The following is a 13816-nucleotide window of genomic DNA, read 5'->3' as shown; positions in this document are numbered from 1 at the left end:
TAGCACATTGAAAGAGAAGATATTGCATAAAAATGTTTTGATTATTGCTGCCATTACAACATTAGTATCCTCTGTAGTAAAACAAACTGGTACAGCTCACTGATAGTGCTTTTACATTCTTGTAAGAAATGGCTTTCAAACCAGATGACACAATGGAAATATGTTGCAAAATCTTCCCAGTAAAATCCATAGTTTATTTAAGCTTGAATTATTTATTTTACGTTTAGGATAAATTAGCAGATGCAGTAGAAGAAAGTGTGTATGTGACCAGAGATGGTGTCTGCACTTTGGTGCAGATTTATTACCAGCAAGTAAAAGAGACTGTGGAGGCATATGAACAAGACAAGAGCAAACACAAAAAGACAGAGAAAGGTAAGGGGTAACTATGTTTGGTCCACATTCTGTTATGGGTGATTTTAAGCATAGTGAATGTGTACCAACAATATCTTCAAGGATATTGTCATAATTCATATTGAAATGCGTATTAAATTTCACAATTTTGTTGAGTACATCTGTTTCAGTAGGTCGTACAAATACTCATTAGGAATGAAGCACATTGGCAGTCAAGTTTCTGCTGCTGTCTATTCTAAATATAAAAACTCACTAGAAGAAAAGGTTTACAAAAGGAAAGCTGTCCTTGTCTTTTGTTACTGCATCTTGCCTTTCTCCCTTCTGTGTTGGAGAAACTCTTTTACACAACAGCTTTAGACTGTAGTACAATAAAAGTTTAAAGAGGCATTTTCTGATAAACATAAAGCTTAGCTGAGCAAGTCTGCCTATAGACTGACCTGCCAAAACACTGCATACCTAGTTTTTTTTTTTATCATGTCATTTCTTTAGTTGTCTTGTATTTAGGGTCAAATGCTATAATGAAGTCCATTCTTCCTATCTCTTTGGAAGCTTAACATTTTTTTAACTGAGGTAATTCGGAACATTTTTGTTGTTGTTTGGGAATACAATGAGTTGGCAAATTTTAAAAATCCTGTACAGAAAATTGTGTTAGAAATGCTGGGGAAGCTAATGGCTGTAACTAATGAAGTGCCTGTGGGATTCAGGATCTGAATTTTCTAGACATGGTGAGGCCTTACTAAGTTTAATACGTTTGACTGCCAAAAAAGCAGTTGCAAGAAAGTGGAAATCAAACTCCAAACCAAATGTAATTGAAGTACTGACTATGTAAAGGAGATAAAAGAACTTAAGGTGAGATTTTTAAAAATGAGAAAGAGCAAACTACATAGAAATAAATGAAACTGAATTGGTGGGAACAATATACACTTAATGATGTTCAGGAGGAAGAGTGGGATTTAAGGGATAAAGCAGGAATTTTGAAGTTTTATGTTTGAGTGAAAAAGTGTTAGAAAATGTGTATGTATATGTCTAATGCATGAAAATTAAGAAATGTTTTGGTTTGTTTTCTTTTTGTATTGTTGTAGGTGTATCTATGCCATTGTATACAGTGTAAGAATTTAATAAAGGTGCTTAAAAAGTTGTTAAACTATTCCATGACACTTAGTAAAAAAGAGGTGGAGGACAGGAGCTTTAGTAAATATTCAGAATTTTATTTATTGCTAATATTACTTGTAACTTATGCATGTTGTGTAAATGTTTGTAATATAAATGCACCTTTATTTGTAATTTCATAACCTAACATAATTTTTCCACTAAATGCTGATTTTATAGCTCAGCTATGTAAAATTTCGTAAGTTTATTTTCAGCTATGCCAAAATATGTTTTTGGTTTGATGTCCTTCATGGATGCATCTGCAGTCATAACAAATGGGTTGTCTTGTCGTCAGGCAGCCCTTCGGTCGGCCTGATTCCAAAGTCTGGGTCCGGCTTCGGCTGATGTTGTGCTTCACCCGACGTCATCTCTGCTGGTCTTCGGGTATAAAGGCATCAGCCGACGCCATTTTCCCCAGTCTTTCTTGCCGTGGCCGAAGCAGAAGCTGTTCGCAAGTGCCGGTCGGTCAGATCCAGAGATTACTACTACCGAATACTACTTTGAAGACTTCTAAAAAGCTAAGTACCCCGTTGGGGACTCTTTCTTGCCTCAGCCGATGTCAGAAAAAGTCAATAACTGTTTAACTTGTGGGAAACAAATACCTCATAAAGATTTCCACTCTTACTGTTTGCCTTGCTTAGGCCCAGACCATGATGTAGCAGCCTGTTCGGCCTGTGCTTCCTTCAACCGACGAACGCTTAGGCGTCGGTCGGAGTTTGCTGAACAGTTTTTCAGCTCAGATTTTGCGTACATTATGCCGTCGGATCCTCCGACTACCCAAATTGTTAAAAAACGCAAAGAAAAAGACCGACACTCGCGGTCCGCGGTTTTGGCCGAAACCACGGTTAAGCAAGCCGCGAGTGTCTCGGTTTCGGCCGAAACCGAGAAAACTGGTCAATCTTCAGCCGAATCCATGACTACTACTGAGGCTCCTGCTACCTTATCTGAATCAGCCTCAGAAACTTTGCCTACAACTGTGGTTCCTACTGATCTAAGGATCAGAGCATTATCAATTCTCAGCATTGCCCTTTGGCTTATCTACTGCGCCCAGAGTATTCACAAAATGCCTGGCATCAGTAATCGCTCACTGCAGAGTACAGGGAATTCAAATTTATCCATATCTGGACGACTGCCTGTTACAAGCGGACAACAAAAGCAAGCTGACAACAGATTTACAAAGGGTCATTTACTTGCTACAAGCCCCTGGGATACACAGTCAATTTTCAAAAGTCAAGGCTGATACCATCCCAGACAAGAACTTTCTTGGGCGCGGAATTGGACACAGTAAAACAGATGGCATTCCTAAATGCAGAAAAACAAAAAGAACTCCCTCTTTACTTCTTAGCATTAACAAAGCAGAACAAACTAACAGCAAGAAAAGTTCTGCAGGCCTTGGGCTTCATGGCATCATGCATAATCTTGGTCCCACATGCCAGACTGCATATGAGAAAGTTACAGTGGTACCTAAAGAATTTATGGTCTCAACACAGGCACAGCTTAGAAACAGAAATACCACTAATCCCATGCTTAAAACAGGCGTTCCTATGGTGGGCTCGGGCATGCCAGTCAAACCCAGGCTTGCCCTTCCACAACTTTCGAGCAAACCATACCATCACAACAGATGCCTCAGACCTAGGATGGGGGGCACACATGCTGGACAAATGCGTACAAGGACTGTGGACTCAGGACCAGCTGCACCTGCACATAAACCAAAAAGAAATGCTGGCAGTAAAACTGGCAATCCTAAAATTCAGACCATTCCTCAAAGAAGGCCATTTGATGATAAGGACAGACAACACCACAGTCATGTGGCACATCAACAAACAGGGAGGCACTCATTCTTACCCCCTATGCAGAATGACTTTGGACCTTTGGAATCTGGCTCTCAGCTACAACATCCAGTTACAGGCAATATTTGTACCGGAAAAGAGAACACCCTAGCAGACATTTTAAGCAGAACCACCTCGGATGCTCACGAATGGATGCTACACCTGGACATCTTCAAGGCCATCACAAAGAAATGGGGAATTCCACAGATAGATCTATTCGCTTCCCCACAAAATCACCAGCTCAAAAAATTCTGCACAAGGACATTCCACCCACTTGCATGGAAGGTGGACTCTCTATCCTTCAGCTGGAAAGGCCTGACAGCATATGCATTCCCACCTCTTCCCTTGATGCACAAGGTTCTACTGAAAATCAAAGAGGAACGTCCAAGGATAATTTTGATAGCTCCGAACTGGCCAAGACAACACTGGTACCCATTGCTGAGGAGCATGTCTCGGGAGAAAATGTGGTCAATACCCCTGATGCCTCTGATGTTAACTCAGAACAACTACAACATCATACATCCAAACCTAAAACCTTGCAACTGACTGCCTGGAACATCACATAGCAGTAACTAACCCAGACCTTTCACAAAGGGTTAAAGACATTATCCTTGAAGCCTGCAGACCTTCAACAAGAAGGAACTATACAGGAAAATGGAAAAGGTTCGTCATTTGGAGTACTGAAAGAGGAAAAGATGTGTCGAACATAGATATTGCTAACATTCTGGAGTACTTGGCAGAGCTTCTACATACAGGCCTGTCCTATTCCTCCATCAAGATACATGCATCAGCTATCTCAGCAGAATACAGCTTTGATCCTCCTGTCTTTTCACATCCTCTACTCAGACAGTTTCTCAGAGGGATCAAGAATGTAAAACCTCCTAGGAAACCACCATTACCAGCATGGGACTTGAATTTTGTACTAGAAAAGTTGACACTCCCTCCGTTTGAACCAGCAGCAACAGCAGATCTACAACACCTGTCATGGAAAACTGCTTTCCTACTGGCTATTACTTCAGCAAGGAGGGTCTCGAACTACAGGCCTTAATGGCAGTGCAACCCTTCCTAATCTTCCATCAAGATAGGGTGTCCATGAGAACTAATCCTACATTTATGCCTAAGGTGGTATCCAGAGTGTCTTTAAACCAGGCAATCCACCTACCTACCTTCTTTCCCAATCCACAAAACAGAGGTGAAAGAATAATGCATACCTTGGATGTACATAGACAGTTACGCTACTACCTGGACAGAACCAAAGGTAACAGAAAAACTGACCAGCTCTTTGTAGCCTATGCAACAGGAAGGGAAGGAAAAGCAATTTCCAAACAGACAATCTCCAAATGGATAGGAAATTGCATAAGATTCTGTTACTCCTACCATGGAAAAAACAATTCCACAGAACATAAGACCTCATTCTACAAGGGCCACAGCCACTACCACAGCTTTCTTAAGAGGAGTGGCAACCAAGGACATTATTGAGGTGGCTACTTGGACCTCCGTGCATACATTTGCCAAGCATTACAATTTACCTCTATATTCTAGATCCCGAGCAGGGTTTGCCACTGCTGTACTGCAAGGGATCCTGACTACACCATAATTATTATACCTCCTCCCCTAGTTTGGCTATGGTATTCTACCCATTTGTTATGACTGCAGATGCATCCATGAAGGACATAGTACAGTTTTGTACCTACCATAAATGTAGATGTCCGAACTGGATAGCATCTGCAGTCAGGATTACCCTCCCTCCTTCCCCTCTGCGGTACTCCTAGGGTATTTACCCTCCTAATAGCTAGCTGGGGGGGGAGTCTCTTATGGTGTATTTGTTTGTATATATGTACATACATGTTTATTTTTTGTGTTTGCCTTCTACTATTTTGGAAACATTGGCATTTATCCAAAATTTAGCTTTCCAAGAGGGCAATTGGCATCTGGGGCAAGAAACACTGAGGAAAATGGCGTCGGCTGATGCCTTTATACCTGAAGACCAGCAGAGATGACGTCGGGTGAAGCGCGACATCAGCCGAAGCCGGACCCAGACTTTGGAATCCGGCCGACCGAAGGGCTGCCTGACGACAGGACAACCCATTTGTTATGACTGCAGATGCTATCCAGTTCGGACATCTACATTTATGGTAGGTACAAAACTGTACTTTATTGTTTATAAATAAAACATCATGAAGAACCCAAGAATGAAAACAAGATAGTATAATGGATGACTTGTAGGCAGCTAACTTGCTGTTACATTTGTATTTTTTGGCTTGGTCACCCTGTAAATCTGTCATTGGCCTTTGTGATTGTTGATTTGCTATTATTTTTGTTCACATGTTGTATTATCAATATCAACCTTTCAACCTACTGCCAATCAAGAAGCTTGATTTTTGCCATACAGTCAAATTGATATTTTCTGCTTGTTATAATGTATAAAGATTATGTTTGAAGCCTATGAAATATATTAGTTCCTTAATCTCTTAAAAATTATATTTAGAATTGTAATAGGGAAATGTTTCGAATTTTTTTGGTGTTTGTACTTGCATTGTAAGCTATTATCAGTTTTATATAAAATAATTTGGCAAAAGGGATTGCTTGATAGCAGTCACTCCAAAGGAGTGCTTAATGTAAGGCTATATTGCCACTGTTTGTTTTTTAAGATTGAATAGATGTTTGCTATGATGTAAGCTCTTTTAAAAGTGTTCCGAAGTCTGAGAGTTGAGATTTGTTTTTTGTAGGAAGATGATTACAGGTGACTATTTGGGTCATTTTGCAGTGGCATTCACAAGTCTAAATTTAAAGTACATTATTTTGATGCATTTAAGTGATATTTATTCAATTCTGAGGTTTTACTTCTATATTAGTAAAAAGTTTTAAAAAAATGTGTGTGTCTATATATATATATATATATATATATATATATATATATATAGATATAGATATATATAGATATAGATATAGATATATATGTATATATATATATATGTGTGAGTGTGTTTGTGTATATATATATATATATATATATATATATATATATATAGATGTGTGTGTGTGTGTGTGTGTGTATATATATATATATATATATATATATATATATATATATATATATGGTAGTATGTTTATGTATGTACTTGTGCTCGAATATAGTAAGTGTTGGTATTCTGTGTGTTTTCAGTATTTTGAACTTTCGAGAGTTTGGGCTTTCACGATTCTGTAGCACTCCCATATGTGTGTGTGTACGTATATATGTGTGTGTGTATATATATATATATATATATATATATATATATATATATACACACACACACACACACACACACACACACACACACACAGAGAGAGAGATGTGTGCAGTGTGTGTATGTATGTTTATATAAAGATATATATATATATATATATATATATATGTGTGTGTGTGTGTGTGTGTATGTGTGTGTTATTTATTTATTTATTTATTTTTTCCCCCAAATTGGCTACAAGGCTGGTTATCTGTTCAGGCTGCACTCACAACTGTAAATACTTGATTACCTCAGTTTTGTAACATTAGTCTTAATGCCATTTTTTCAGACTGTAAGCTCTATTTCTTTTTTTTTCATGTGTATTTGCTTCCTAGTTGGATAGTAGTTATTGTTAGTGTGGTTGTATGCTTTTTATATAGTTTATTTATACATCTGCTAATAAGTCTGTATGTTTTGCTGTGATTATTTTTTCGAGAATTGAGCTCTGTGACAGAAAAGGATGAAGTCCTTCTGGCGATTTGGACAACCCTCGATAGAGCAGTTGCCAGGACAGTAAATGATCTGGCAGGGAATGTGAGCATGAGCAACTCATGCTGGATCCACTCATCCATTAGGGAGGGAGGCAGCAGGTCCTGCTGCAGTGAATGCAGTGTCACAGAAAGTGAAGTTTTACCATCAGAACTAGGGATGATGTGATGGGGGCATCCATGCAAAACAACACTAGCTTATATAACTTGGGGGGGGGCTAGTATTGTGGGCCAAGCTGTCAGCTGCTGGGTACCAAACCTGTCTGCTGTCATGGGGTACTAATCATTAGGGCAGCAGAAAACTGTGCTTGCATGACTGTTTCCTATGATCGACTTTCAACCAAAGAGGAAAAGTGGACCTGTCAGATCTTGGGACAGTTGACAGCTGTAAGGCAGTGCAGGTCTAAAAGATGAAAAACTGGTTATGTTTTAAGGAAGTTTGATTGAATTTTCTTATTCTAAGGTGATGCTTTTACTGTGATCTTGGAATGAGCAGCATAATGTATGTCACTTTTTTTTGTTTTATTCATATTTAATTTATTTAGTTCCCTGATCTTGTATGTTAGCTTCCCACCAGTGTTTATTCCAGACGTAAACATTCAAGTACAGTGTGATCAGGTATTTATTTAATTTGTTAACAAGTTAGGTGGATTGCTCCATGGAACCTTTTCAGCCATAACCAAGGCCAGTGTCAGACATGTTATACATTGTATATATAAACTGTAACAGCTTTATAAAGAGAGACACCTATTAATTAGAGACCAAACAAGTGGTAAATGGCATTAGCAGTATGCTAGAGATTATTATCTTATAGCCCATGCAGAAGTGACCACAGAGTGCTAAGTCATAAAAAAGTATGACTTATTTCTGATGCATTTTCAAATAATTTTTCAGTAAGGAATTATTGTGCATTTTCAAATTGTTTCAGAATGCAGCATTGCATCCAATAATTAGTTGGAACACTAAGGTATAAAGTAGCATGCTATTCTCCATAGAATAAAGTTTAGATGCGCTACAAGATATATTTTTTTTACTTTTACTGGGTAAAATTTAAGTAGTTATTTGCCATTCTGACTAGATCTTTAGTGATAGTGCTGGTATGATTAGTCTGCTTATTTGTAATTATGAATTATATTCTTTGCACAATATCTTAAAAATACTATAGCTGGTGATATTAAAAGTGAGATCATATCTCTTCCACCATGTTACTACTGCAGCAAGTATTTATTTTTTGTAGGTTGTCTTGGGGAACTTCAGCGTTTTGTATTAAAGTAATAGTATTAGCTTGTTTGGAATGTGTAATGAGTCCATTAGCCACTTTTGTATGTGAGAAGAAGAAGAATCCAAACAGAAGTGAACAAAGTAGAAAGCCCTGTAAGAGACTGTTAATCATTGTTAGAATCAACAGGCCTCCCCCCCCCCCCCCCCAGATTGTTGCATCCTGTTGTTTAATTGATGTTCTACCCACTGAACTAGCTATAGCTTGACATTTAGTGCAACAATTTGTTAGTTATTTCCATACATATAATGCCAGTAAGCAACAGACACTGTTAGTCTTTCATCAGGTGCTATTGTCCCCTGTTCAAAAAATTCTACAAAATTCAAAAGGCAAAGTCTCCCCTTAAACAAGCCCATATTGATCTTTATCATAGGACATTATTAGGCTATTGGCCCTGAGGGCCTTGCAAGCCTAGCCAATAATTTAGCCTGTATTCCAACAAGTCAGCACCTGATGCCACTGTCCAGCAAGGACACAGGTGGAATCCCAGGGGTACATTTTCTTTTCCCCATCCAGTTATCCAGGTTGTGCTTAAAAAGGGTTAACGAGGTACTCTGCTTGACGTGGAGAGGGAGTCTATTCCACAAAAGGGAGAGTTTCTGGGACACAGATCTATCCTGCCAACAAGTCCTTTTGAGGTCACAGACCAGGTTGAGGTCGTGTGTGCAGGTTACTCGAGTGGAGTTTGACTTGTGGGTATGAAGAAGTCACATTAAGGTGGGGTCTGAGATTGCTTTGTATGTCAGACAGAGGTCACCTCTGAGGAGTCTGTAGGAGACAGTGTAGAGGGGCAGGGCCTTTAGCCTATCTGTGTAGGGTAGATGTTTGAGGCCCTGGATTCTCCTGGTGAGGAACCACTGTGGTGTCTCCAGCTTTTGCATGTGCTTTGTGAGTTACATGCCAAAAGGAGCATTGTACTCAATAGTGGGTCTTATAAGGGACAAATACAAGGATGTTATGACCACCTTGTCCATGGATGAGAAACCCTTACTAATGAGGTGGGCCATGTACAAAGCTTTCTGTACAGTGCAGGCAATATGGTGGTCAGAAGTCAGTTTGCTATCAACTTGGGTGCCCAAGTCCCTCACGACTGATTGCATGCTTAGGACCTTATTATTAATGTGATAATTTGTGGGACGTCCCTCTCCCCCAAGGGGATGATGTATTTTTGGCATTCAGTTTGAGGCCATGTTTCTGGTACCAGTCATTTGTTTGGGTGAGACCCTCCTGGAGGATGTCCACGTCACTAAGGTAATTGATGACAGCACCCAACTTGCAGTGATCTGCAAACTTGGTCAGCCATAGCCCACTGATTTTAGTCTAAACCTCAGAAAAGTATATACTAAACAACAGAGGCCTCAAGACCAGTCCCTGGGATGCATCGCTCATTACGGATCTACTGCTTGAGTTGGCTTCCGCTATTTTGACTAGGTGGGTTTTATCGGTGAGACAGTTTGCTACCCATTTGGTAACATATGGATTGATGCCTATTTGAGAGAGTTTATCTATTACATCTAAGTGGAAAATAATATCAAAGGCTTTGGCCAGGTCAAGGTAGGCGGTGTGCACCTTCTTTCCCTCATCCATGGCTTTGGTGACTGTCTCAAAGAAGTCGACCATATTTAACAGGCATGCCCTCCCCCTGACAAAACCAAACTGTGGGATCGAGTGATTAGTAGTTGCCAATGTCCTTGTTAATGAGGTTCATGACAATCTGCTCCATGGCCTTGCAGATTAGCCTAGTTAGGCTGATGGGTCTATAATTTTGTAGGTCGGTGGAAGCTCCACCTTTGTGCAAAGGGATGACAGTGGCTGTCCTCCACTTGGCCGGGATGAAGCCAGTACTCGGGCTTAGATTGAATAGGGTGTGTAATGGTGCTGCAAGTTCATACCCAAGTTCATGTAAGATGCAGCCTAGGATGTTATCGGGTCCCATGGAAGCTGTATTTTTTGCATTTGAGAAGGTAGTGATGACTTGCTCCCCAGAAACAAGGGGGCCAGGTGCTGAGGATGTCCTGATTTACTGATGGGGGCAACAGAGGGGTGAAGTTTTCACTGAACCTGTCTGCCAGCAAGTTGGCTATATCTACGGTGTTTGTGTATGTGGTGTCCTTCACCACCAGTTCTGAGCAGATCTGGGTGCTTCCTTTGAGATTACGGACATATGTGAAGAAGGCTTTATGATTGTCTTTAGCAGATGTGGCCAATTTGGACTCGAAGTTTGCTTTGAAGGATTTCACTAGTGCTCTTACTTGCTTGTTCAGGCTAAGGAGTGATTGCTTTCAATTAGGCACTTGCTTCTTCTTGGTCCTGGACAGCAATTTTTTCCTTTTTTTATAGAGTTTATTTATTCCAGATGTCCACCAGATAGTTAGCAATTCCTCACATTATTCTCCTTAGTCTACGATACAGCACTGTGCAGTTAGTGTATATAAGTTACAGAGGTTTGTTGGTACAGCTTCTTGTATCAAGGGGTAGAGTGGCGTGAAGTTCCCTTACAAAAACATTTTCCCGGAAATTCATTAAAGTTCCTAGCATGAGCTGTATTGCTGTTGCTAGAAAGGCCCTTCCACCGCAATATGCGTATTTGCGTTTCAGAAACATGTGAGATGTGATGAGGTAAGACCTCATTATCAGCAAATTTGCATGTTTCTTGAATTGCTGTTACTATTGCGACATGTAGATCATGGCTGATTTGCACATCATAGTAGTAACCTGCTTCTCATATAGGCAGTGGTACCCCCCCACACACACACACACACACACACACTGCAGGCCCTGTCCCTACCCTCGTGCAGTTCCACCCACACCCGTAATACTTGTGTGCCATTGTAGCACGTATGTATTAGACCATGGTGTTCTAGTTTATCCCGCACCAAATATCTGTTATAATGTACTGTGCTTTAGGGCATTTTATGGAGTATTTTGTGTTGTCAACTGTATTTGTCCTCCCCTGGTCCCCCTAGTTACTTTAAAGTTTGAATCTCTGGTGTAAAGTGTTTTCCACCCCCATTCCCTGGTTCCTTTAGTAATATTATTGCCATCACAGCACTTCAGGCATTCCCTGGTGTCAGGTGGTTCCCCCCTCCCAATCCTTGTTGTAATGTTGGTGCCATCATGGTAAGTAAAGTAAGCCCAGGTGGTCTTGTGTATCCCCCATCCCCCAGTTCCAGTAGTAACATCGGTTCCATTACAGCACTTTAACTTGAATCACTGGTGTCTGGTGCTTCTTCCCACCCCAGGCCTATGTTACTTCTTCGAAGTTTTATTTCTGCGAATACCTAATCATCAACCCGTTTACATAGAACATCCATTCATCGAATGTTCACATCAGTGAGCAGTTTTCATAGGGAAGGGAGTTAACTGACCATCAATAGAAATTTGCCCTTTTCCCCACTGTAATGCAATGTTGGAGTTGGTATATATAAGTGGGGGGGTGTAGGGGCACAACCCCCCCATCATATTGAGTTTGAAATAATGTAGTGTGTGTGACGATCGCTGTGGTGGACAAGTAATTCCCTTCCCTTTGAAAAACTGATGTGAACATTCGATGAATGGTTGTTCAGTGTAAAGGGGTCGATGATTAGGTATTCATGGAAATAAAACTTTCATGAAGTGATATAGACCCCCCCCCCCAGTCCCCATTTTGCTGTTGGTGAAGTTAATGGCATTTTAAAAGTAAGCACTCGTGTGTAGTAGTTCCCCACAGCATTTGTGTTCGGTGGTTGCCCTTTTGGCCGTGTTCACTCCAGTTAAGTGGTGGGGATGTCTGTACTGATCTACACATCTGGGTGCTTTCTTGAAAAGCTTGCCTGTATCGATGCCTTCCTGGAAGTGGTTCCAGGCAGAGAGAACACATGGCTAATGAACTTGTTACACATTGGCTAAATAGGCTGTTCCCTCAGAATGCCTCATTACTATTCAGCATGGCCATGGAGCCAACCTTTCACAGTGCTACACATCTTCGTGTTAGAAGAACATGCAAAATTGTGTAAGGGTGCTTGCTGAATAGCAAAAGATGTTGTGACGTGTAAACCTGTGTATGCATATGGTACCTTTATAAATTCAGCTTTTTAAAGCAGTACAATAAGTTTTGAGATGCAATGTTTTCTTTTTAAATTTCACTTTATTTTTTATAGTTGTGGGGCTCACAGTTACGATAGATGCCTTGCTGCACATCTAACTCTAAGGTAGCAAGAACTGAATCTGCTATATTATGACACAATGTCATTAACCACTGACTGAATGCCAGTTTTTTTTTTTTCTTTTTATATCAGCATGCTGGTGCCTTACATCACTATTCGAGAATTTTGACAAATGTTTTTCCATGCTTGTAATGATATTGGAGAATCTCACCACAGTCTCTTTCTTAAAATTCCTGATGTGAAGTTGTTCAATCTCGCCTTCATTCTTACTGATGGGTTCGGAGCCGTCAGCCAAATAGCAAAGCTCGGTCTCAAACAGCTCAAGGCCAAAGCCCTATCCCGCAATGCGCCACTACATTCCCCAGATCTAGTTTGCCGCTGCAACTGATCGGGTGTTCTCTGCAGCTCTTGGCTGTTAGAGAGATAAGTTTGTCATTTTTTAAGAGATTATTCAAAGTTTCCTTTTCTGTTTGTTATTTAAGTAGTTACTACATTGTGCTTTATCCTGTTTATCCGTTTTTCAGATTTTTCGTAGTTAGCAGATAGATTGTTATTTCTCTCTCTCCCTAGTTGGGCTTAGGCCCTGTTTATCTGGTTTCTGCTTTATCCCAAGCCAAGTTAGGCTTTGCAAGTTTTGTGTTTATTAGTTGGCTAGGCTCTGGCCATTTTTTGGCTCCTTTGTTTTACTTAGTTTGTTAAGGTTTTTTTGCAACTACAGCTTAAAGTTAGCTGCCTTCAAATACTTTTAGCCGTTTAGGCTCATTTTTGGTTATAGTTATTTGTGCTGGCTGCCTTAATATGTCAGAAAAGGCTAAATCTGGTTTTAAAAGATGCCCAAAGTGTAGTCAGAAGATGTCCATCACCGATGGGCACTCTATATGTATGTACTGTTTGGGCGTGGTACATTTGCAAGAGGTCTGTGCCATTTGTCATGGGTTTAGCTCCAGGGTGCTAGCCAAAAGGAAATGCAAGCTAGTGGAGCGAGGCATAATCAAGTCAGCGTTTCAGTCCGACTTGGATTTGGCTCCGGGTTAACCAAAACCCTCTTCTCCAGTCTCTTCTTCTGGTTTGGCTCCAAAGGGCTCTTCGGTATCGAAAGCTGTTAAAAAGGCTATGGTCTCGGTTCCATTGTCAACGGAACTGACCATTCAGGTTGCTGGTAGGAGCCGATCCCCAGTATTGGAACTGGTATCTCCTAATTTGAGGTCCCCGATTCTGGGGTCACAGGCTCCGTCGGTGGTCTCATCTCGGGCTTTCAGACTCTGCGATTCGGACGTGGACCGAGTGGTGTGGAGACTTCTACAGG

The 13816-nt window shown here is 40.5% G+C and overlaps 1 protein-coding gene across 1 annotated transcript in view; it reads left to right on the top strand.

Annotated features, from left to right (window-relative positions):
- Nucleotides 1–1462, top strand: part of EVC (EvC ciliary complex subunit 1) — a 1160741-nt gene extending 1159279 nt beyond the window's left edge. Inside the window, exons 16-17 of the mRNA XM_044055566.1 lie at nt 228–372; nt 1434–1462. Coding sequence (XP_043911501.1) covers nt 228–372; nt 1434–1462 — 174 coding nt within the window. The remainder of the gene's footprint in view (nt 1–227; nt 373–1433) is intronic.
- Nucleotides 1463–13816: the final 12354 nt, after the last annotated feature.

This window comes from Protopterus annectens, chromosome 14.part0, assembly GCF_019279795.1.
Source record: "Protopterus annectens isolate FY-2018-M chromosome 14.part0, PAN1.0, whole genome shotgun sequence".
NCBI lineage: Eukaryota > Metazoa > Chordata > Ceratodontiformes > Protopteridae > Protopterus > Protopterus annectens.
The sequence above is the reverse complement of the archived record's forward strand: the minus strand, read 5'-3'. Positions and strand labels throughout refer to the sequence as shown.